The 26,608-nt window shown below is 35.7% G+C and overlaps 1 protein-coding gene and 1 long non-coding RNA gene across 6 annotated transcripts; one reads left to right on the top strand and one right to left on the bottom strand.

Moving 5' to 3' along the window:
• LOC113605985 (uncharacterized) lies at positions 1 to 18,536 on the bottom strand. Of its 2 annotated transcripts, XR_003427415.1 has the most exons (4): positions 17,723 to 18,536; positions 17,543 to 17,601; positions 13,219 to 13,357; positions 1 to 112 (listed from the first exon to the last, which is right to left on the bottom strand). It is a non-coding gene; the product is annotated as an uncharacterized LOC113605985 (long non-coding RNA). The 2 variants fall into 2 exon arrangements; XR_003427416.1 differs by lacking the exon at positions 1 to 112 and having other exon boundaries at positions 12,874 to 13,357; positions 17,723 to 18,531.
• On the top strand, positions 83 to 23,811 carry ZNF404 (zinc finger protein 404). Of its 4 annotated transcripts, none has more exons than XM_027079777.1 (5): positions 83 to 160; positions 3,565 to 3,659; positions 13,277 to 13,336; positions 14,279 to 14,405; positions 18,551 to 20,282. In XM_027079777.1, exons 3-5 carry the CDS (start codon positions 13,307 to 13,309, stop codon positions 20,071 to 20,073), a joined length of 1,680 nt encoding a protein of 559 aa, XP_026935578.1. In that variant the 5' UTR covers positions 83 to 160; positions 3,565 to 3,659; positions 13,277 to 13,306; the 3' UTR covers positions 20,074 to 20,282. The 4 variants fall into 4 exon arrangements, with proteins under 4 accessions (XP_026935578.1, XP_026935579.1, XP_026935581.1 ...); XM_027079780.1 differs by lacking the exon at positions 83 to 160 and adding an exon at positions 17,725 to 17,810 and having other exon boundaries at positions 2,573 to 3,659; positions 18,551 to 23,811; XM_027079778.1 differs by lacking the exon at positions 3,565 to 3,659 and having other exon boundaries at positions 84 to 160.
• The last annotated feature ends 2,797 nt before the right edge of the window (positions 23,812 to 26,608 follow it).

Raw genomic sequence — 26,608 nt, 5'->3', positions numbered from 1 at the left:
TGGTCATGGAGGGAGGGTATTTTGTAAGTGAATGTGCTCTCCAAGAAAATCCTGATGTCTCATGATTGCCTTCTCTGTTCCCAGTGCAGCCTGTCTCGGAAAAAAAAGGATCCTGAGAGAGGAAAGAATTTTTGTTACACAACTAAAAGTTTAAGTTCAGGTGAGTTGGTGTTTCCTCATTATTCATAAAACACACTTTAACTTTAAAGGCATGTAATCCTTCTTTTCCTTCAGCTGAAATGTCCTGCCTGGTACTGACATATCTGTAAATCATATGGCCATGCAGAGGAATCATCCCGTCAGGGTCCCCAAGCCCTTCTCTCCATAATTTATTTAACCTGTGGCCTACTGTTAGCTATTATATTTCTATTTTTGACTAAAAATTAAATTAGTCTATAATGAACATCATTATGCATAGATCTTTATGTTCTATTATAGTCATAACCTAAGGATAAATTTCTGGTTTTGAAATTTGAGTCAAATACCAGATATTTACGCTTGTATTCATTGGAACACAATGACAAGAAGATATAGTTGCTATCCTCAAATGACTTGTTATCCAGTAAAAAAATGAAATCAGTGGACCTAGAGACTGTCATACAGAGTGAAGTAAGTCAGAAAGAGGAAAAACAAGTATCATATGTTAATGCATATATGTGGAATCAAGAAAAATGGTACAGATGAACCGGTTTGCAAGGCAGAAATGGAGACACAGATGTAGAGAACAAATGTATGGACATCAAAGGGGGAAAGGGGGGTGAGATGAATTGAGAGATTGGGATTGACATATATACACTAATATGTATAAAACAGATAACTAATAAGAACCTGCTGTATAAAAAATAAATAAAATTTAAAAAAAAAAGAAATCAGGATAGGAATAAGTAAGATAGAGGATCTGAAATGCCACTGGAGAAATTCAGGTGACCTGCCTCAGGAGTTGATAGGAAGAGACATCATTTTGTTTATAGCAGCACTGCCAGAATATGATCAAATTATGAGAACTCTGTGAAGAAAAATGGATTTTACACCTTAGCGTTTTTATTCTAGTGATGTTAAATGCATAGTGACAGTAAATGCGACAACTGTATGCAGGACATCTTAGCTAGGAGGACAGGTTCAGAAGCAAAATAAATCTATCAATCAGGAATATATAATAGGAAGCAGCATTGAGACTACCATTAATGTATACAAAACATCATAGCCTCCAGTTTACACAGACATACATTTCTATAGACAAACAAATTAGGGTTGGTTCAAGTACTGGGAACTGATGGAAATGAAGTAAAACTTTTCAGTAAAAACACAGGAACTGTTTTTAGAACAGCATTCGTTCTCAAATGTAAGCTGCATCAGAATCACCTGCAGGGCTTGTTCAAATACAGTTTGCTGGGCCCCAGCCTCAGAATTTCTAATTCAGTGGGTCTGGGATGGAGCTGAGAATCTGCATTTCTGATAAGTTCCCAGAGATAAAATTTTGAGAACCTTTGTTATAGAGTGTACTAGGCTTTATCTTCAGGTTCAGGGATATTAAAGGGGGGAAGAAGAGGTTAGATTTTTTTCCACCTCTCTGGAGAAGAGGTTGCTCCTTTAAAAGATAAAAAACATATCTGTGTGTGTATGTGTGTGAAATTAAGGAATGGCTATTGTTTAAAATTTTCTGAAATATACATTTAGGAAAAGGAAGAAAACCAAGGCTATGACACACAAATAAGCAATGTTAATAAATAGCTACATACATTTATATATATTTTTCTATTTATTGATTTCTGTCACTTTTTCTATATGTATTGATAAGTACATATATTTTTATAAATATAATCGTATTTTCTATTTGTATGATTTTGTGCATTCGTAACCTGATTTTTTAACAATGTTATTGAGATGCAATTCACATACCACACCATTCAGCTACTTGAAGTGTACAATTTTATACATTTAATATATTCACAGGCTTGTGAAACCATCACCACAGTCAACTTTAGAACATTTTCATCACCCTAAAGAGAAACCCTATTCCCATCAGCAGTCACTCCCCATTTCCTGCAACTGCCCCAGCCATGGTGAACCACCTACCTACCTTCTGTCTCTATTAATTTGCCCCTCTGGACATTTTGTAGAACTAGAATCACACAATATGTGGTCTTCTGTGACCAGCTTCTTTGAATTACCATAATGTTTTCACTGTGATTCACATAGATTCATCCATGTTGTAGCATGTGTCGGAAGTTTCTTCTTTTTTTTTTTTTTTTTTTTTGTGGTACGCTGGCCTCTCACTGTTGTGGCCTCTCCTGTTGCGGGATGCGCCAGCTCAGCGGCCATGGCTCATGGGCCCAGCCGCTCCGCGGTATGTGGGATCTTCCTGGACCGGAGCACGAACCTGTGTCCCCTGCATCAGCAGGCGAACTCTCAACCACTGCGCCACCAGGGAAGCCCTCTTCTTTTTTAAGGCTGAATAACATTCCATTGTATGGATATACCATGTTTTATTTATCCATTCATCAGTTGATGGACATTTGAGTTGTTTCTGCTTCTTAGCTATTATGAATAATGCCGACAGGAGCATTTGTGTACAGGTTTTTGGGTAGACATATATTTTTGTTTCTCTTAGGTATACATTTAGGAGTGGAATTGCCAGGTCATATGGTAACTCGTTTGAGGAACTGTCAGATTGTTTACCAAAATGTCTGTACCATTTTACATTCCCAACAGCCACATGTGAGGGTTCCAATTTCTCCACATTTTCACCAATGCCTGTTATTATCTTTCCTTTTTATTATAGCCATCCTAGTGGGTATGAAGTGGGTCTTGTGGTTTTGATTTGCATTTCCCTGTTGACTTATGATATTGAGGGTCTTTTCACATACTTACTGGCCATTTGTATGTCTTCTTTGGAGAAACGTCAGTTCAGATTCTTTGCCCACTTTTTAATTGAGCTTTTGGTCTTTGTAACCTAATTTTTATACTGACATGATATTTTGAATATTTTCATTCCCTTAACAGTTTCTCAAACTTAGCATTTAATGACTTTAATATTTCATTACATGGACACATCAGCTGTTGCTGAGTTTAGAATGCTGAACACGCCTGCTCTCCATGCTGTACCAATTCTATATCTTGATCAACTTCACTTCTTCCAATTTCTCAGGCCATATGGGAACTTAGGGCTTTGTAACTTCAGGGGTAGTGACGTTTGGGAATGTGGCAACAGTCTCTAGTGATAACTGTACTGTCTCAGAAGAACTTGTATAAGGATGTGATACTGAAAAATCATAGAAGCAGAGTCTTTATGATCAAATCTTTAAATTCAAAATGTGATCTCTGGGGCTTTTTTCTTCCCTTAATGTGACCCTCTAGGGAGGTTGAAGTGTTTGAATTTCTGAGGGATTTGAGATTTAAGTGACTGTTCTACTCTATTTTCCTTGAGGCCTCATCACCCTGGTTCCGTGAATGGCTTTCCTTTGGCCTTTCTTATGTGGGACTTCCCCGCCCCTACACCACAGGACTGTGTCTGGATTTGTTGAGAGCTGCAGCATGCCTAAGTTCTATTTCTTTTATGTGCAGGTTTTTCTGTTTCCAAGCCAGGTGTAATTCCTGAATTGGAACAAGGAGTCCAGGCCTAGTAGGTGGAGAGTGTAGTGACAAGAGGATTTGTCCAGGTGAGTCAGGGGAATCCAGAAAAGGGAAAACTATGGAATATCAAAGTTCATGACTGATGACACAGAACCTTGATATTCCAGTATGAGACAATCAACTCAGAGACTTTAAGCCCTTGGAGAAAAAAAAGGCCTCATCATCATACCCCAAATATCACCATATTCATCTTTTATTTCACCCTCCAATCTCAAAGAGAGTGATTAGCTCTATTATAATTTTTATTATAGAAGTAATACATTCTCATACAGTAATTCAGAAAGTACAGAAAAGCTCAAAACGAAGAGACTACTGTAAACATTTTACTCCAAATTTTTTTATCCATCCCTCAATGCACATGCATATATTCATACATGTTATTTTACTTGTCATAACAGGGTAACATTTTGAAATATAATGGTTTTACCCATTATCATCAAATAAAGGTCTCTATCATTTTTTCATGGAAATATATATAATAAAGTATACATATCTTAGCTGTGCATATAGCTTAATGAATCTTTACATTTGAAAACACCACCCAAATCAAGAAATAGAGCATTTCTATCCCCTCCTGGAAGATGTGCTTATGTCCTGTCCCAGTTAGAACGAACCCTCCCCCACAAGAAGTAAACATTATACTGACTTCTATCACTCAAGATGAGATTTGCCTGTTCTTGAACTTCATATAAATGGAATCTCTTGTCTCTGCTGCTTTTTGTCCAAAACTGAACTTTTGAGATTCATACGTGTTGTTTTGTGAATCAGTAGGTTACCCCAACCCAAGTGTTGTGTAGTATTCCATTGTATGACCTTACCACAATTTGTTTATTCATTCTTATGATGATGAGTTGTTTCCAATATTTGACTATTATGAATAAACCTTCTATGAAAATTCTTGGACAAGTCTTTTTGTGGACACATGTTCTTGTTTTTCCTGGGAATATACCTGGGGGTGGAAGTGGTTAACTTAATTTACACTCCGACTGCAATGTATGCAAGGTCTAGTTACTTCTCAAACTGGCCAATACTTGATATCGTCAATCATTTTAAATTTAACCATTCTGTTGCATGTGTAGGAGTATCTCATTGTGATTTTAATTTGTATTTTTTTGATAAATAATGTGAGCATCTTTTCATATGATACTGCCCATTTTGACATACTCTGATGAACTGTCTATTCAAATCTTTTGTCCATTTTTTAGCCTGGCTTTTGTTCCTTTTCCTATTGAGTTGTAGGAATTTTAGATATATTTTGAATACAAGTCCTTTGTGTGTGTATATAAACCTGTGTGTGTGTGTGTGTGTGTATGTGTGTGTGTGTGTAGAGAGAGAGACAGACAGACAGAGAAAGGGAATATCTCCTATTAGCCTGTAACTTCTTATTCACTTTCTTAATGATATCTTATAATGAAGAGATATTCTTAATTTTAACTGAGCTCATTTAACAATCTTTTTCTTTTATGGCTATCGCATTTTTGTTCTGTTTAAAACATCTTTTCCTGGGGAAGAAGGGACAGATTTTCCTTATGGTAGAATTCCAGTTGTTAAGTGTAGAAGGAAAGAGGGACATGGAAAATGGCCATTAGGCAAACACCACAGTAATCGTTGTTTCAGACGAGATCCACTGGTAGATGCTAAAACTAGAGGGTGAAAGTTTGAAGAGAAAAAGGGTTTGCATAGTGTCAGAGGATTCCCCATCACCCATGATATTTATTAACAACAGAGGGAAAGGTAGTACTTTTCTAGTGGGGAAACCCATCAGAAAGCAGTTTCACCAAGTGATCAAGGTTAACATCATCAGTGATAAAGTATTGACATCATGAGCCCTTTCATGTCATACAGTGAGAAGGACAGAGCATCACTGTGGTACTGCCAAAAATGCAGAGCCTCATTCCAATTGTGAAACATCAGACAAACCAAGTGGAGGGACGTTTGATAACTTAAATGATTTGTACTCCTCCGAAGTGAAGAGGTCATGAATTAGGTGTGATAGACAGACTTTAGGGTGACCGCCATGATTCCTGCCTGCTGGTGTCTATGCCATTGTATAATCCCCCTCCATTGGAGTGCAAGCAGGACCTGTGACTTGTTTCTAACCAATAGAAAATTGATGAGGGGATGTCAGTCCTGTGATTAGGTTACTTTATACGGCAAAAGTAAAGGGGTGTCGCTACTATGGTTACATTATGTCACATAAGACTCCATCATAGGGACTTTCCTGGTGGTCCAGTGGTTAAGACTCTGCACTTACACTGCAGGGGACGTGGGTTTGATCCCTGGTCATGGAACTAAGATCCCACGTGCTGCGAGGCACGGCCAAAAAAACCCAAAAACAAAACAAAAAAAGACTCCATCATAGCATACTGGAGCTAGAGACTCTGCTCGTGGGCTTGATGAAGTAAGGCAGTGTTGGACAAGCCCTTGCAAGAAACTGCAGGCAGCCTCTAGGACCTGAGGTCATTCTCCAGCTGACAGCCAGCAAAAAGTTGAGGCCCTCAGTCATCCAGCCGCAAGCGTATGAATTCTGCCAACAATCTGAATGAAATTGAAAGTGGATTCTTCCCCACTTGAGCCTCTGAATGAGAACACAGCCCAGCTGATACCTTGTTTGCAGCTTATAAGACCAGCATGAGGAGACCATCTATCGAAACTGTCCAGACTCCAAGTTCACAGAAACTGTGAGATAATAAATGTGTGTTGTTTTAAGCTAAATTTGTGGTAATTTGTTATGGTAGTAGTTGAAAGCTATTACCATAAGAAAGACTGTGGAGATTGGAAGAGACTGAGGAGAAATAACAGCTCAATGCAGTGTGGGATCATGTATAGAATCCTGGAAAAGAAAAATGACATTAGTGGGAAAAACTGGTGATATTTGAATAAGATATGCCATTTGTAGTACTGTACCAATGTTAATGTCCTGGTTTTGACCATTGTCCTATGTAAGATGTTCAAATTAGTTTGAGCAGTATATAGGAAACTGTACTACTCTTGCAACTTTTCTCTAAGTCTAAAGTAAGTGGAAATAAAAATTAAACCAAAAAAAAGAGAAAATTTTGCCTACCCCAAGATCATGAAGATATTTTCCTGTTTCTTCTTACAGAAAATTTATTGCTTTAGCTTTCACATTTAGGCCTATGATCCATCTTGAATTTACATCTGTATATGTGGTGGGATCAGGGTCAAAACCATTCTTTCCACACAGATTGCCAATTGCTCAGGCATCATTTGTTGAAAAGACTATCTTTTCTGCTCTAAGTCAGACTTTTATTGTTAAAAAAATGTGACTATATATGTACAGGGCTCTTTCTGGACTGTCTATTCTGTTGGTCTGTTTGTCAATCCTGTGTCAGTCCTGCTGTTTTAATTACAGTAGCTTTATATTATGTCTTGATATCTGGTAATGTACATTCGACAACTTTGTTCTTCAAAATTGCCCTGACTGTTCTGGATTCTTAGCATTTCCATATAATTTTAGAATGATTTTCTTAATGTTCTAAAAAAAAGCTGCTGATATTGTTTAGAGATGCATTGAATCAGTAGATCAATTTAGAGAGAAGTGGTCATCTTAAAATAGATTCCTCCAATTCATGAACATGAAATATGTTTCCATTTATTTAATTCTTCTTTAACTTCTTTCCTTAATGTTTTGTTGTTTTCAATCTAAAAGTCTTGCACCTCTTTCGTTAGATTCATTCCAAAGTGTTTTATATTTTTCATGTTTTTTATGAACTGTTGGGATTTTTAAAATCTCATTTTTCAATAGCTTTGCTTTACTATAATTGTTTGTTTTATACTGTGACCTTTTATTCAACAAACTTTCTAATAAATTCATGTATTCTAATAGTCTGTAGGATTGAAAATTTTTTTCTATGTACAAAATCATGTTATCTGCAAATAAATATGGATTTACCTCCTTCCTTCCAATCTTCATACCTTTCATTTCACTTTTTTCTCTTATGGTATTGGATAGGTCTTCAAATACAAAGTTAAATGGAAGTGGTAAAAGTGGAGATCCTTGCCTTATTCCTGAACTCAAGACATTAGTCCATATTTTACCTCTCAGTTTTATTCTGTAGATCCCCTTTATCAAATTAAAGAAGTTCTATTCCTAGTTGGCTGAGAATTTTTATCATGAACTGATGTTGAATATTATCAAATGGTTTTTCTGCATGTAATGAAATGATTGAATGGTTTTTCTCCTTTATTATTTAAAGTTTGAAGATTATATTGATTGCTTCTTAAAAATAAAGTGACTTTGCATTTTGAGAATAAATCTCTTGGACATATATATCACTGGCCTCTCCTTGCTAATATTTTATTTAATATACTTGCATCTGTGTTCATGATAGAGATATATTGTAGTTTTCTTTTCTTGTAATGTCATTGTCAGGTTTTGATATCACAATTATGAGGGCCTCAAGACATGGTCCATTTTTATTTGTTTTCTAGAAGATATTGAGTTTGACTGGCATTTTTAATTCCTTAACTGTTTGGAGAATTTGCCACTGAAGCCTCTGGGCCTGACATTTTATGGGAAGGTCCTTAATTAATATAGATTTAATTTCTTTAATAAATATAACAATATTCAGATTTTCCATTTTTTATATCAGTTTCATTGAATTGTTTTCAAGAAATTTTAAAATTTCTTCTACATTTTCAAGTTTATTGTCGTAGAGTTGTTCATAAAATTCTGTTATCAATTTAATAATGTCTATAATATATGTAGCGATATCTCCTTTTATAGTCCTGATATTGGCAATTTTTTCCTTGAACAGTATAGCTAGAGGTTTATTAATCTTATCTCTTCAATGAAATAACTTTTGGCTTTATTGGTTTTTCTCTGTTATAGATCTGGGTTTTTTATGCCACTCATTTTAGTATGTTTTACTTTCTGTAGGCTTAATTTGCTTTCCCTTTTCTAGCTTCCAAAGGTAGATCATTGATTTTTAACCATACTACTTTTATAAAACATAAATTTATGTTTGGGTGAAGGGGATCAAAGAGTAATAAGAAAGGAAAATAATAAGTGGGCAATCATTATAAATGCTCATGCTATCTACTGGGAGAAAATAAATTATGGGTTTATTTGGCATTGTAGTAATTTGACAAAGGATTTTCATAATAATTTCACTACTAATTGATTTACTATGTCAATGTCTTTAGTACACCTAGTATTTACCAGTGGTGATTAGATAATGAATGGCATTTATCTGCAGCATTTGTAAAAACAAAACAAAAACAAAAAATATATATTTAAAACTAAAAATATCATTGTAAACATTGGTTTGACTGCATCTCACAAGCTCTGTTATGCCATACTTTTATTATCATTTAGCTCCAAATATGTTCTAGTTTCCATTATGATTTATTCTTTGACCTGTACTTATTTCAAGTGAATTTTTATATTTGGAAACATTTGAGAAATACCTGTTTTTGAGTTCCAAAATATACATTCTTTGATATTAATCCTTTGAAGTTTATAGATACTTATTTTATGGCCCAGAATATTCTGAAAAATATGCAAAGAATGTGTAGTCTGTATTTTGGGAGTATAATGTTCAATTGGGTCATTTTGGTTATTCCTGTTCAACCTGTTATGGCCTTGTTGATTTTTTTTTCTCTTCCTGTTATCAGTTACCAATGGAGGGTATAAAAAATCTCTAAAGTTAATTATAAACTTGTTCTTTAATTCTGTTGACTTTTGCTTTTGAAGCTATCTTATTAGGAGTATAAGGAATGTAGGATAACTGTTATATTCTTGTTGAATTGTAGGAAATATCTCTTTATTACTTATAATACTTCTTGCATTTAAGTCTATTTATCTGTTGTTAATATACCAGTGTGCTTCTAATTACTGTCTAATATACTTTTCCACTCTTACTTTTAACATATCTGTGTCTTTAAAGTATGTTTCTTATAAGCAGTGTAATTGATTCTGTTTTTAATTTAATCTGAAAATCTTAGTTTTTAATTGCAATGTTTAGTCCATTCACATTTTATTACAGTTACTGATATAGTTTGGTTTAAATATGCCATCTTGCTATATGTTTTCTGTTTATCCCATTTATTCTTCATTTCTTTATTCCTCCTTTCCTGCCTTCTTTTGAATTAATCAGGTAGTTTTCATTATTCCATTTAATCTCCTCTATTAGCAATTTTAGTTGTGCATCTCTGTATAATTCTTTTAGTAGTTACCTGAGCTATTATAGGATGCATCTTTTTTTTTAACATCTTTATTGGAATGTAATCGCTTTACAATGTTGTGTTAGTTTCTGCTGTATAACAAAGTGAATCAGCTATATGTATACATATTTCCCCATATAGGGTGCATCTTTAATACAGTCTTCTTTAAAATATGGTTTTTAGGGGACTTCCCTGGCGGTCCAGTGGTTAAGACTCTCCACTCGAAATGCAGGGGGCACGGGTTCGATCCCTGATTAGGGAGCTAAGATCCTGCATGCTGCATGGCACAGCTGAGAAAAAAAAAAAAAGTAGGGTTTTTTAACCACATATCAAATAACATAAGAACATTTCAATAGTTTAAATCCATTTATGCTGATATTGTCATTCCTTCTTCCAGTAATACAATCTTCACAAAGCATTCTAGTTTTGGTTCCTTTAAACAGTCCATTTGTTTAGTCATATCAGTCATATATTTACTTGTCCACAGCTGTTCATTGCTTTTTGGCACATTCATGCTTCCATCTAGGATTATTTTCCTTTAGCCTGACTGCTGTCCTTTACTATTTCTTGTATTGTGGGTCTGTTGATCAGAAATTCTCTCAGCTTCTGTTCAAAAAAATCTTTATTTTACCTTCATTTCTGAAAGATATATTCTCCAGGCATAAGATTCAGAGTTGTCAGGGGTTTTTCTTTCAGCACTTTGAAGATACGATTCCATTTTTCAGGCCGCTAAAGTTTCTGTTGAGATAAGAACTATTTTTGTTGTTGTTTATTTATAACTGATGTCTTTTTTAAACTACATACTTTCAAGATATGTTTTTCAATTTTGTTTTTCAACAATTTGGCTATGATATGCCTGGGTAAGAATTTCCTTATTTTATCTGGTTAGGTTTGCTGAGCTTTTTGATTTATGTATCAAGGTATTTCATGAGATTTGGAATGATTTTGTCCATTATTTCTTCAAATCAATTTTCCGTTCTATTTCTTTTAGGTGTTCAATTCCACATTTTGTCTGTTTCTTGTACTTCTCTTACATTCAGCTCTGTTCTTTCTTTTCCTCTCTGCATAAGATTATTGTTAATTTGACTTTATGTTAATTAATACCATTTTCTGCTGTTAAATCCATCCAATACATTTAAAATTTTTGATATTATATTTTTATAACTATAAAATGTTCATTTTGTTGTGAAGCTGAAACATACCATTGTAAAGCAATTATACTCCAATAAACATGTTAAAAAAAAAAATGTTCATGTGGGTCTCTTTTTTATGATTCTACTAAATCTCTACTGATATACTCCGTTTTGCATTCCATTTTGTCCATCTTTTTCTCTATTTTCTTTAGCATGTTAATCATAATATCTTCAAGTCCTTGTCTACTAGCTCCATTGTCTGGATCATCTTTGGGTTTATTTCTATTGAGATTTTTCTCTTGATTATCAGTAACTTTCCTGTTTCTTTGCATTTTTCGTAAGTTTTATCATATACTGGCATTGTTGATAATATATTATAGAGACTCTGGATTACGTTATCTTCCTTTAATAAGTCTATGTCAGGGTTTCTCAACCTTAGCACTGTTGATATTTTTGACCAGATAATTCTTAGCTGTGGTGGGGGGCTTTCCTATGCCTTGTAGGATGGTCAGCACCATCCCTGATCTCCACCCACTAGTTACAGTAGCACCCCTCCACACATTTTGACAAACAAATATGTCTCCAGACATTGCCAAATGTGCCCTGGGGGGCAGGATCACCCCCTATTGAGAACCAGTGATCTGCGCAATCATTTTCAGTATCTATTTCATTTTCCATTATATGAATGAATACACTTTATTGAATTAACTACCCATCTAAGTACATTTAGATTTTTCTCCAGCGTTTTTTTTTTCATTTTAACTAGTGTCTATCATCATATTCCTTTATACATCTCTAGGCACATCTTACAGTTATTTCCTTTAGGTGAAGTCTCAGAAACGGCCTTTCATCGTTAAATTCTTCTTATGCACAATTTTTCGTACATGTCTCAATTGCACTAGGTTTTCACAGGTTTATAGGACAGCATGAGAATGCTCTTTTCCCTACAGCCTTACTAATATGTGGTGTATCATCAACTTTTAAAATCTGACAGTTGAATACCTGTAAAATTGTACTATCTTTGTTGCTTTAAAACATCTCTTTAGTAAATCTTTTGACAGGTGCTGTCTTAATTATTTATGTTCAGGTTTCATATAATGAAACAAAAAATCTGGGTGTCAGAGACAACAGTTCAAAAAAAAGTTGACTTTATAATTATAGAAATGTGATTGAAAACACCACTTCTACTTATAGTTTGTGATATGGGAAAATACCTTTACTTCTTTGAGCTTTTATTTCCTCATCTGTTGAATTGAGTTAATAAGTACATTTCAGGATTAAATGTTAATGTGTATAGCGCAGCTATCACATAGAAGGTTACAAATATCTATGTATTACTGTATGGCTTTAGTGAGTATGAATTCACATCTCCCTGTGAGTACTGGGTGGCAGTGATTCATGCCAGCAAGCAAAGTGGATCCTGATAGGGAAATCCAGGTTGGTCAGCCCAGAGGACCTTGGAGTCAAGTTCTGGCTTCACGTGGGCAGACAGTTTTATGGTGGTCAAGTTTTCCAAGTTGGTCCCTACTCTTTTCTGCCTTTTTAAAAAATTTATTTCTTTTTATTTTTGGCTGCATTGGGTCTTCTTTGCTGCGCGCAGGCTTTCTCTAGTTGCACCGAGTGGGGGCTACTCTTCATTGCGGTGGCTTCTCTTGTTGTAGAGCACGGGCTTTAGGCACATGGGCTTCAGTAGTCGTGGCACGTGGGCTCAGTAGTAGTGGCTCGAGGGCTCTAGAACACAGGCTCAGTAGTTGTGGCTCACGGGCTTAGTTACTCCACGGCATGTGGGATCTTCCCAAACCAGGGCTCGAATCCATGTCCCCTGCACTGGCAGGTGGATTCTTAACCACTGCGCCACCAGGGAAGTCCCTGTTTTCTGCCTTTTGTCTGGCAGAGTCCAGGTCCACCTTGAGGACATGAAGGTTGTTGAAGTTTGTGTTGTATGGCCTGGTCTCAACCCTGGAAGGTAGGGCTGAATTGGGGAGGATCCACTTAGTGTGACTGGACAACCCAAGCTGGGTACATCTGGCATGATCAGAATGAGAAATAGGCCAGAGGGGCGTGTCTGGATCTGGCTTTGGTTCAAGAGAGCCTCTGCTCTGTATCCACGCTTGTGAGGCTTGTTTCCCAGACACAGGAAAGGGTTTGAGTTTGTCTGGACTCTGTCTCATATCCCCTGACATGTGTTTATGTGTTTGGGAGGGCAGAGAGTGGGCAAGGATGGCGAGAAACAGGAATAAAGAAGAAAAAAGAGAGGCTCTCTTACCTTAATTTTGGGAGTTCTGAGCTACATTGGGTTTCAAGGCTTCTTTTTCCTCCCTCAGCTCTGGCTTCTCTGGACTCAGCTTCTGAGGATGATTGGCAGTTCTAAAACCATGGGCCGGGTAAGTGGATGTCTCTCCTTCCTGAAATATTACAATTTTAATTCAGATAATATTTTCATTCTTTATCCCAAAACCTCCTTCCTAGGAAAGCTGTATCTCAGCCTGTTTCACAGTTGCTGCCTTTACAGAGAAGGATGGTGTCCTCCCTATTTGCTCCCTTTTTTCAAACTGATTTTTCAGTTTTTCATCAAATGAGTTATTCCTCTTCTATATGTTCAGTCTTCTCTCGAGAGCAGTGTTGGAGCACTAAAGGGGTGAAGTACCTTGAAGGAAGTATTTTAGCTTCCCTTGTTAGGTTTGTAGTTTCATTGTATAGAAATGGTGGTCCTCTTTGACCAGAAGAGGGAGAACTTTCTCCATAGTTTTCCAGGTAGATAAGGGAGAATTTGGTTTCGAATGGTCTCAGTCTCAGTGTTAGATGAGATCTCAGCTTTGAAAAGCTTTTAGGTTTGGGTTGAAATGGGATTGGTGCCTGCCTACAGAGAGGAGGGGTTCTGGCTAAGGAATCACTGAGAAGTGAATAGGGTTCTGAGGCCCATTTTGTAGGGGAAGAGAGATTGCTTGGCTTGAGTCACTCAGTGTTGTTCTGGATCATTCTACATTAGTGTGTTCTAACTCAAGAACCAGAAGTTCAGTAAGGGATTGTAGAAAGGGAAGATGAGAACCACATCTGGTGGATAATACTGAACTGTGGGGAAGAGGTTAAAGAAAATTTTGAAAATTAAAATTAAATGTTTTGTGCTCCAACAGGATTCTTCAAGATTGGGTAGGGAATCTACTTCAGATATGCTAATTTATTTATTATTTACTCTGATCTACCCATGTCATGATCTTTAACTTCAGCCTACTTGTTTTTATATATCACCCCCTACTGCAACTCAATATTCCATCTTGAAATTTTTTTTCTACTTTTACAAATAATACATGAATTTATCATTTCAGGTGCCACTGACATTCAGTGATGTTGCCATAGACTTCTCTCAGGAAGAGTGGGAATGCCTAAACTCAGATCAGAGGAACTTGTACAGAGATGTGATGTTGGAGAATTATACTAACTTGATATCACTGGGTAAGGACATCTGCCTGAAGTAATGTAGAATCTGCTATCTGGAATATCCACTTTTTCTACTGTATATTTTATGCTCTGTGCTAAGAAACTAGCGAAATTTCCATATTCTCAAAGGACTATTTTGGGCTTTGTTAGATTGAAATAAGCACCTTCATTCAGCACCTAAATCTTCTTTAAAATTTTATTTATTTATTTATGGCTGCATTGGGTCTTCGTTGCTGCATGTGGGCTTTTTCTAGTTGTGGCGAGCAGGGGCTACTCTTCGTTGCAGTACGCAGGCTTCTCATTGTGGTGGCTTCTCTTGTGGAGCATGAGCTCTAGGTGCACGGGCTTCAGTAGTTGTGGCACGCGGGCTCAGTAGTTGTGGCTCACAGGCTCTAGAGTGCAGGCTCAGTAGTTGTGGCGCATGGGCTTAGTTGCTTCGCAGCATGACAGCACCTAAATCTTCTCTGTCCTTCATTTACCTTCCTACCTCCTTCTGATCCATCCTGCAGTTGCTTTTTCTAAATGACCAGAGGATTGAATTCTGGGAATTTTCTGCATAACTACTGGCAAAGAAAACAAATGTCAAATTGTGTGTATTTTCATAATGTCAATAAATATTCTATTTTAATTGCCAATCCACCTACATGGAGAACAGGTAACATAGAGTCCTGGTTTTCTCTTTATTACAGATGAGACTTTGTAATTTTTACAGTGGTAGAATGAGTCAAGATCATTATCTTTTTGAGTATTTTCTGTTATAGCAGTGAGAATGTTGGCTTTCAGTAATTTGATAGATTCTACTCAGAAGTGTCTTTGTTCAGTTTTTGGACAATACTTGACCGTTCTCTCCAGTTATACCTACGTTAGATCTTTTGAGAACTTCTCTCTCTAGAAATTCACTTTGATTGTCTTTTATAACTTCCAGTTACCTGTTGCAATTCTTTTATTTACTGTCTTTTTATTACTATTTTTTATGTTTTAATTATTTATTCTTATTTATTTATTTTTGCCTGTGTCAGGTCTTAGTTTCAGCATGTGGGATCTTTCATTGCAGCATGCGGGCTCTTCATTGAGGCGAGCAGGCTTCACCCTAGTTGTGGTGTGTGGGCTCCAGAGTGAGCAGGCTCAGTAGTTGCAGCATGTGGGCTTAGTTGCCCCTCGGCATGTGGGATCTTAGATCCCTGACCAGGGATCAAACCCATGTCCTCTGCATTGGAAGGCAGATTCTTAACCACTGGACCACCAGAGAAGTCCCTGTTTTTTTTTAAATTTAATTTATTTTATTTTTCTTATGTTGGCTGCATCGGGTCTTAGTTGCGTGCAGGCTCTTCGTTGTGGCGTGCGGGCTTCTCTCTAGTTGTGGTGTGCAAGTTTTCTCTTCTCTAGTTGTGTCACATGGGCTCCAGGGCGCATGGGCTCTGTAGTTTGCGGCACCTGGGCTCTCTCTTTGAGGCACGTGAGCTCAGTAGTTGTGGTGTGCAGGATTAGTTGCCCCGCGGCATGTGGGGTCTTAGTTCCGCAACCAGGTATCGAATCCACATCCTCTGCATTGGAAGGTGGATTCTTTACCATTGGACCATCAGGGAAGTCCCTCATCTGTTTTTTTAAACTCTTCCATCAGTAGTTATTTTGGAATTCTTGTATGCCTTCATTGTTTGGTATCATCTGTGGGTCTACTTCTATTTTTTCTGTTTTTTCCTCTTGTTATTTGTCATATGGTAATGCCTCTCCAAGTTACTAGTAATAGTGATCGTGTGCTGGACATTGTGTACAAAAGAACTGAAGAGATTCTAGATAGTGGTATCTTCCGCCAGAGACAACTTAACATTTTCCTCTCTGGGTCTGATAGAATAGCAGATATTAAGCTGGGTCAGTGCTGGTTTTCAGTTTGGTAATACTCAACTACCTCTTTTTTATCACTGTGCTCAGAATCAGTGAGTTTCTCTAGGGGAAAAGCGGTGGTAGATCTTCAGGGCTAATTCACCACTCCTTTAATGGCTCTTATCTGTTTGGATTTTAAATTTACTCTCCCAATGGATCTTTTATTTCCAGAAGAAATGCTGACAATTAATAAGCTAACCATCCATTTGGTAAGTTAGGAAGAGCACAACAGACTTAAAGAAAGTGGAAGAAAGGAAATAATAAAGGAAAGAACAGAAATTAATGAAATAAAAACTGAACATATAAAAGAGCAAGTCAAAACTATAAATTTGGTTATTTCAAAGAATTAATAAAATTGGTGCAACTCTCTCAACGTGAATCTATGTAAGAAAAAAGGGGGCCTCATTACAAATCCTGAAACCTTGAAAATATGATGCTAATTTTGATAAACATTATGCCAAAAACTGAAAAATCGAATGAAATAAATTATTAGAAAATTTTAATCTACAAAACAAACACTCGAGAAAAAAATTGAAAATATGAAAACTCTCACAAGCACTAAAGAAACTGCATCAGTCATCAAGAGCCTTCCCACAAATTGGAAGATTCAGGCCTGGATGGTTTGTCATTAAAGTGCAAAAGTTTGAACATGTAAGAATTTGGGGGAAATTTTCCCCATGACCTCTTATATGTGGATTCTGACAAAGGATAAAGCTACAGAAAAGTAAGAGATGACTAGAAAATAGCTACTTGAAAATACAGAGTATATTTATAATAGCTCTCTAAATATCCTTGTCTACTAATTCTATTATCTGTGTCACTCCTTGCTCTGTTTCTTTTTCTTGATTTTTCTCCTAGGAAGGGTTATATTTTCCTACTACTTTGCATGCCTGATAATTTTTGTATTAGGTGCCAGACATTGCAACGTTTACTGTGTTGGAATGCTGGATTGGGGGACTTTGTTCTGGGATTCAGTAAATGGGACTTGTTGATCCTTTCATGGTTTGCTTTTAAGCTCTATTAAGCTGGGTCCAGAACAGCTTTTAGTCTAGGGCTAATTTGGCCCCGCTACTGAGGCAATAAAGTGTGAGAGATTAGAGTCAGAGAGAGATAGTTGGTAACTGTTGCATAATTTTCAGAAACTAGATCATTATTTTACTCAGTTGCCTTCTCCACTGACCTTGATTTTTATCCTTACTTACCTTGATTTTCATCCAAGTTACCTTTTTTAATTCACTATTTTATTCTACAGTTCATTATTTAATACTTACCTTGTGGTAGAACTTGTTTTTCAGTGGTAGTTGAAAGAAGTTTTGAATTCATACTTGAGCTTTAGAATAAGAAAATAAATAGTAAGACAAATGAGACAATAAATATGTACGAGAGAAAAGCATCATGAAGACAAAGAATTAGATGTTGGAATATAGAATAAAGGATATGAATTTACTTACAGTTAGCAGAGCCAGCCTTTCTGAGGAAGTGATTTGTAACACCTGAAGACAATCATTTAGAGAAGCCACCTAAGAGGATTCCTGCAAGGTAAAGCATCCGTGTGAAGCCACAGGCAATGGGAAAAGTTGCAGTATGTTCTAGTAGCTGAAAAGATGCAGTGTGGTCAGATATAGGGGAAAAGATGTCAAGGGCTTGAAATGAATTTGTAGAAGTAAGACAGAGTCTTCTTATTTATGGTTATGCGCTTGGGTTTCACTCTAAGATAAAGACAGACCATTGAAAAAATTACATAGAGAACCATCTGGTAGAGAATATTAAAAATGTAGATGACCAGGACCTACTCACAGATTCTGATTCACTCAGTCTCAGTGGATATCTAAAGGGTAGTATATACATACATCACACCCTCTTTGAACCATTATTATAAAACTTCTCACTACACCCCTCCAGGTTGGCACACACAGTTTTGAGGACATTAGCCTGCTGTTGCCCCCTGTGCCTGGCAAAGCAAATAAAGCTATTCTTTTCTGCTTCAACTCTCTCAAAAGAGAAGGGTTGTATATGTAAGAAATTCCTGTGGAAATACTGATCCACAACTAAATATGAGAACTACTGATTTTTCTCTTTGCCTATTCACAAACTTTACATTCTCATGTTAGCTTTAATAATTTTCTGAGCCCTTCTTGCCTTTAAAAAATTTCATCACATTTTTTAGAATTTTATGACCCTTTTACTTCTAATGGATATACTTGTCAATTTATTATTCTTCTTATATTTCCCCTTGTACAAGAAAAATAGCATTTGTTTGTTCTCTCATTTTTTTTCAGACATTGATTTCACAAGTGAGAGCAACAAATTATCTTCAGAAAAAAGCAGTTATGAAGTAAATTCATACCATCGGGAGACAATGAATAGAAGTAAAACCTTCAACGTTATGGCGTTTATTTTCAGAAATGACTCACAGAACAGAACTAAATTTGAAAGACAACAGAAACCTAAAATGGGATATTTTAATCACATGATATTCCGGAAACATATATCCCTTCCTCTACATCAAAGACTTCACACTAAAGAGAAGTCATATGAATGTAAGGAATGTAGAAAGGGCTTTAGGAAATATTCACACCTTATTGAACATCTGAGAGACCATAGTGGTGTAAGACCCTATGAATGTAAGGAATGTGGAAAGGTCTTTATAGTTCTCCAGCATTTTATTAGACATAAAAAAAGTCACACTGATTTGAAACCCTTTGAATGTAATGGATGTGAGAAGGCCTTTAGGTTTTATTCCCAGCTTATTCAACATCAAATAATTCACACTGGTGTGAAACCCTATGAATGTAAGCAATGTGGGAAGGCCTTTAGACGTCATTCTCACCTTACTGAACATCAGAAAATTCATATTGGTTTGAAACCCTACAAATGTAAGGAATGTGGGGAAACTTTTAGGTTGTACCGACATATGTGTCTCCATCAGAAAATTCATCATGGTGTGAAACCCTATATTTGTAAGGAATGTGGAAGGGCCTTTGGTCATCGTTCAAGTCTCTATCAGCATAAAAAAATTCATTCTGGTGAGAAACCATATAAATGTAAACAATGTGGAAAGGCCTTTGTTCGCAGTTATCTACTTATTGAACATCAGAGAAGTCATACTGGTGAGAAGCCTCATGAATGTAAGGAATGTGGAAAAGCCTTTAGTAGGGGCTCAAGCCTTCTTAAACATAAGAGAATTCATAGTAGCGAGAAACTCTATGATTGTAAGGAATGTGGAAAGGCCTTCTGTAGAGGCTCTCAACTTACACAGCATCAGAGAATTCATACTGGCGAGAAGCCCCATGAATGCAAAGAATGTGGGAAGACTTTTAAGCTCCACTCTTACCTTATTCAACATCAGATCATTCACAGTGATTTGAAACCATATGAATGTAAACAATGTGGGAAAGCCTTCAGTCGTGTTGGAGACCTTAAAACACATCAGTCAATTCATGCCGGGGAGAAACCTTATGAATGTAAGGAATGTGGAAAAACCTTTAGACTTAATTCTCAACTAATTTATCATCAGACAATCCATACTGGTTTGAAACCATATATATGTAAAGAATGTAAGAAGGCCTTCCGTTCTATCTCAGGTCTTTCTCAACATAAGAGAATTCATACTGGTGAAAAACCTTATGAATGTAAAGAATGTGGTAAGGCCTTTAATCGTAGCGATCGACTTGCTCAACATCAGAGAATTCATACTGGTGTGAAGCCACATAAATGTAAGGAATGTGGGAAAGCCTTTACTCGTTGCTATCAACTAACTCAACATCAAAGATTTCACATTGGCGAGAAAGTCTTAATGTAATGAGAGTCAGAAAGCCTTTAGCCATGACACATCCCTTAACATTTATCACTATTCTACCACCTAACGATATGGTAAAGATTAAATTATTTAACATAAAATATGATTGTTTGGAAGGGCATCTGGCACAGAGTATTTGCTTACTAAATCTTGTATCATTCTTTAATGATAATTACTAGTATTACTATAAATAAATTCATGTGGAAGGAAGACCCTGTGAGCATATTTTAAAAATCTATCATCACTCATCCATATTTCATTTCAGATAATTAATTCTGGACAAAATCCCATAGAATGTTTTAAACAAGAAACTTTTTTATTCAAAGCTCATCCCCCTGAAGATTAATAATGGTAAGAAACCCTATGCTTTTGAATATTCAGAATATAGCTGTTGAAAAATTGGAAAGTGGTTTGAAGAAATTTTTTTATAATAATTTCTATAATACAGATAACATACAATCCACATTCCCTACAACTCATGGAAATTAGAGATTAACAATGGGTAGCCAAAAGACAGATGTTGACTTGGAGAAGGTTTCCTCAAGTATTTGAAAAATGTTAAATTTACATAAAAGGTACAACAATAGTACAAGGAAGGTTTATTTACCCTCCACCTATATTTAGTATCTCTCTCTCATGAAAATGTATATATACAGATTCACATATATTATAGATTTTATATATATATAATTTTGCTGTGCCTTCTGAGTGAATGTTTTAGGTATCACTTCACCTCTAAAAAAAATCAACATACAACTCAAAAATACAACTGCTAGATTTAAAGATTATCTTCTACATGACCACTAAGCCACTGTCACCTAAAAAACAACAGTAGACCTATAATATTCTGTAATATTCATCCCATTTACAGAATTCTCCAATTTTTTAAAGAATGTCTTTTGAAAGTGCTGGCTTTTTTTTTTAAGCCTAAAACCAAACTAAGGTCACATATTTTATATGATTATGGCTATTGAGTCTCTTTTGGTCAAACACTTATCCTCTACCTGTTTTGTGACAAACTTTTTGAAGACTCAGGAGAAGTAACCATATAATGTTGCACATTCTGTATTTGTACTAATTTTTCTCTGAGTGGGCTTAAGTTGTTTCTCTATCCCTCGCATTTATTCTGAACTGGATGTTATGCCTAGAGGCTTGATTAGGTTTCAGATTAAACATTTTTGACATGATAACTTCATAGATAATATTGTGTACTCAATATTGTAAAATAACAGGTGGCACATAGTGAAGCTATGTTTGATCTCTTGATTCATGTATTGACCACCAGCTCTCTCCATTGTATCAGTACTAGTTTTTTGGGGATTTTTTTGTTTTTTGCAATTAAGAAGTAGCCCACAGAAAGTCACATCACCATTCCACTTGGAAATTTAAACAGTCTTGAGTATTTTTAAAGAAATTAAGACCAAAAAAAACACCATCATCTTTCATATTTACCCACATATTTACCTTTTCACATGATCTTCATTCCTTCCCAATGATCTAAATTTCTATCTGGTATCATTTCCCTTCAGCTTGAAGAACTTAATTTAGCACTTCTTGGAGTATATGTCTGCTGGTGGTGAATTTTCATTGTTTCTTTTACTGAAATGCTTTGTTCCTGAAGGATTTTTTTTTCTTGCTATAGAATCCTGGGTTTTGTTTTATATATTTTTAAAAAAGATATTATATCACTGACTGCTGGCCTCTATAGGTTATGAGAAGTCATTTGAATTATTTTTCCTCTGTGTGTAATGTGTCATTTCCCTCTTTGTGCTTTCAAGATTTTCTTATTACCTTTAGTTTTCAGCTGTTTGAGCATGATGTCCCTTGGTATAGTTTTCTTTGTGTTAATCCTTTTTGGGGTTCTCTGAGCCTCTGAAATCTGTACACTCATGCCTTTCACTAAATTTCAGAAAACTTTGGCCATTATATCTTCAGATATTTTTTCTGCCCTTACTTCTCCTTCTGGGGTTCCAAGTAGTCATATGTTAAATCTTTTAATATTGTCCTACAGGTCACTGGCTCTGTTATTTATCTTCAGCCTTTTTTTTTTTTTCAGTTTTTCAGATTGGATAATTTCTATTGCTCACTTACTCTTTTTTCTGTCCTCTCAATTCTGCTGTTAAGCTTATCTATCAAATGTTTATTTTCAGATATTGCATTTTTCAATTCTAGAATTTTTCTTTAGTACTTTTTTATAGTTTCTGTTTCTTTACTAAGATTTCCTACTTCTTCATTGCAAGCATATTTTTACAGTACTTTTGATTACAGTGTATTTTTTCTATGTTAATTCATCTAGAAAATATGTAAAATTATTTTCATTAACTTATTAAAAGTTTCAGTTTCAACAAATGTTCCTACCCTTTTAGCTAGGTCACAAGAAATGCTTTTCCTTTCCTTGGAGTTTCAGGTTTTGTTTGTTCATATGCAGCATGATATGGTAAGAAAACATAAATCACATTGTCATTTGGGGAGATTTTGATTATGAAATACTTGGCAAGTATTTCTCTTAAGTCTCAAAGTTCAAAGTATGGTAAATCTTTGTAAAACTCTGTCATCATTCAACCAATGCGCATTGGCAAAAAACATAAATAAATTCATTGTTTCCTCTTTCAACAGTTCCATAAAGTAATAATGATTCATAATATTTATGTGTATATTCTAAACCATTACTTTTCATACTGTGAAGAAAGCAATTAGGAAGACATTAATTAGTCTCTTGCCTTAAAATTCCAAGGAATCCACATTTTTAGTGTAACATTGTCGGAGCACTATCCATTGTGATAGAAATTATTTTTTTTCATAGCTAGTGGGAACTGTTTTTTGACATATATAAAAAATTCAGAAATATCTGTGCTATGAATCTGATTTTTTAGGCTGCAAATTCACAAAATTTCCTTTTGATTTGGAAGCCTTTTGTGATACAATGTACCCAGAGTATTAAATGGGCAGTATCTCATATTGTACAACTCATCTGAAACTAAAGAAGAATATGTGTAGCTTTACAAATTTTAAGTTAATTGATTTTTGATATTGTTAGAAAGAACTTGTATTCTAAGGGCAGTTGTTGGGTGGCTTAATTGAAGATTCTTTTCACTTTTTATAAAATATAATTTTTAGTCTTTGCTCATAAAATCATAATAAAATTTCCACAATTAAACTAATCATTTATCTTGCTATCTCTCCATCTAAAAGTTGATTCCTTTTTTTGGGCAAGACCCAAAGCCATTTTATAGCTAGACAGAGTTATAAGCTCAGATTATGTTTAAAATTTATTTAAAGTTTTCATTGCACACTTAATTCAGATTTTAGGCAACTAATTTCATCTATTCCTATTTGCTTATCAAGAGGAAATTTCTCATCAAATTTACTAGTATTTGCTGAAAATGTCTCACAATATTTTCCACTTCATTAACTTAAATGTTCTTTTTTTCCATAATCAAACAGCTTTTTTGATTTGCTCTGTCACAGCAAATTGCAATTGTCATTCATCATGAAATTCACAGTATATCTTCTTCCAGTCTCTTATTTTTAACTATTCTGGCCATAGTACTTAATCCACTTGATTCTGCATCAGTAGTATGCTTTCATTTAAAATTTTTTAAATGTACACACTTATTTTTTAAAACTAGAATGCTAATTTAAATTAAAGTAAGTTACCAATTATTTCCTTCATATCAGTGTAACTCATGTTGTCTTCATAAAATATTCAAATAAATACATCAATTTCTTGACACCAACTAGATCAGTGATGTGTTTATGTGTGATGTTAGACACAACATATACATACAACATGCACAGTATAATACAAAAATCTATGCAGTGCAGTGACTAAAGTGAAATGCAGTCTTACCAAAACAAAGTTGTCAGTGATGGGAAAATATCTGGCACTGCTTCCGTTTTTAAATTTAGATAAAATTTAAAGGTCAGTTCTTCAGTCACACTAACCTTGTGTCTTACAAAGTTCAATCTGGTGGTAATACAGAATATATTAGACATAGTGTGGGAACGAGAGAAAAATACTGAATGCAAGGTGTCTGCAGTATTATTAGTTATTGCAATAGTCCAGATTGGACATAAGGAAGATCCACTACAGCTGTGATGGTAGAAAATGTCAAATATTTTTCATATGTTAAGTAGAATCAGCAGGACATAGTGATCAATAGGATGGGAGAGACCAAAAATTCCAGAAAGATCTTAAACACTGTAAGGTATACCTGTAAGCCACATTTCAGTTATCTAATTCCAGCCTGCTAGATATTTTGTACCAGTACTGGTGTCCAGGAAGTTGGGTTCCATCATTGGTATTTTAATTAGGGGCCAAGTCTGCTAATTATTCCCAATATTCATCTCCCTTTCTTCTAATAATAATAGAACCATCTCTTTTTTATTTGCTCATTTGGAGCCACTTAGGATCATGATTGTTTTTCTCCAATTTATTGGTCCATGGATTTTCAATTATGGCCAATTGGAGATAACTGGAATTGTGTGGCAGTTTGGGGAACTTTCCTTAAATGTGCCTGGTTCATCCCCTTTGCTTTCTTCCTCCATGCCTCCATTCTGCTGCCTGGATTTGAATAAGATGCACTGGAGGGCTTTGGAGCAGACCCATAAAGCCAGGGTTAAACTTCCAACCTCCAGAATTTTATGTGACATAGAAAATTTTTCCTGGTTGAACCACTGTCCTTCTGGGTCTATCTGTCTTACTCACAGCCAAACATAATCTTTGCTTATACACCCAGGTTGCTATACACTAAAATAGTCATCAAATCCCCCTATCTCATCTCAATCAAAAGCAGAGCAAAGATTTCCCGTGAATGTACCCTAAGTACTCATCCCCACCTCATCAAAAATTCAGAGTACCTGCAAGAGGGAGATACTTATATTTTCCTTCTAGGACATGTTTTTCTGGTAGGATGAGAAAAATGCTAAATGACATTTTGAAAGGTAGCATGAACTTTAGAAAAAAAGGTATTGGGGATGCTATTTGAGATTATCCCTGGGGGAAGAAGAGCAGCCAAGTTAATTTACAGAACATTGTAAGATAAGAGCCTTAGTAAGATAAACGCTCCTAAGCTTGAGAAACATAAACAATGAGCATTGGCAGAAGTCGAATTATCAAACCACACTATCCTTGGCTTTTAAAACTGAAGTAACTGATTGTTTCCCCATGCCTGTCTTTGGGAAACTGAAATAGAGCAGTGCTTTAAGGCAGGTAGAGAAAGGGGAGTTACATCCATCAGTGAACAGTCTTGTTTTGTATCTCCTAACTGACCAATTTACAATAATTCCATTCTGAAATTTGGACTTATTAAGTTTGGACTCCTACCTCCAATCTTGGGAACTCTAGGTTCTTTCAAAAATGAAGATAGAACTCTAGCCTATTAGATGCCATATTCTGATTCATTCAGTTCACAGCTTTTCTTACAAAAGGTAGAATTGAAACTAGACTGACAGAGAAGTCTGAGGATTGAGGTCTAGCCTAAGATGTCCACCCTTGACCTGTTTTGAGCTGAATTCCTGACATAAAAACCAGATATAAGACTTATATCCCTGGCACTGTAAGGATGAAGGCTTCTGCTCTAAGGCCTGGGATAAATACTCCTGTGAACTTCCAGACCCAAATTAACCCCTGTAGACATATGATTGGCCCTTCTTCCACCCAGCCCAGAAATAAATACTTCAATTCCTTCCTCCACCAGCCTACCATCTACTAAATTTGCACAAGTTCCAATCACACCCTCTGACACTGTGATTTCACTTCCTATCAGCATGTGGGGACCAAGGACCTTCTTTTATCCTACAGATAGTCCTTCTCTGGGGTCACACAGACAAATCTGAAATGTATTTACCTTCAAAGATCTGCCTGTTGGTTTAGAAATGTAGACCAATAAAAAGATACTCATAACATATTGCAACTAAGAGCTAATGAAAGGGGGCCGAGGCAGGTAGGCACCAAAACAGAGTCTAGCAGGACTTCATGAAATAATATGGAGGCTTCTATTTGGGGCAAACTAGGTAACCTGAAAAATCTTACAAAATACTTAGAAATGCTCACTCAGTAAAATAGAGAAATTATTATTTCAAATGCTGATAGTCTATCAAATGCTTAGATAGCTGAGTATCTAAGAATATTAAAGAAATGTGCACTGGGGAAAACTGAAAAAGGAAACTGAAAAGTCAGCTCTGATGAGATGTTACAAAATGAATGGCCCTGGAGAGGAAAATGAGGCCAGAAGCACAAGGAGAGACAAATTTATACACATAGTGGACGATTTAACATATCTCTCAGTAAGTGATAGCCCAGGCAGACAAAAATTGCAAGCTAAACATATTGATCTAATGAGCATATTGTAAAAGCCATGCACTTAACACGCACTGAATACAAGCTGAAACTCATGTGGGTTTTTTTTTTTAATGGACAAAGTTTGAAACATCCTGACTTCAAAACTTATACTGCAAAGGTATCGTAATCAAAACTGTGTTACTGACATAAAGACAGACATACAGGTCAATGGAATAGAATTGAGAGCCCGTAAAT

This window comes from Aethalodelphis obliquidens, unplaced genomic scaffold, assembly GCF_003676395.1.
Source record: "Aethalodelphis obliquidens isolate GAN/ISIS:26980383/991018 unplaced genomic scaffold, ASM367639v1 scaffold43, whole genome shotgun sequence".
Classification (NCBI taxonomy): Eukaryota; Metazoa; Chordata; class Mammalia; order Artiodactyla; family Delphinidae; genus Aethalodelphis; species Aethalodelphis obliquidens.
This window is presented reverse-complemented; position numbering and strand designations above follow the sequence as displayed.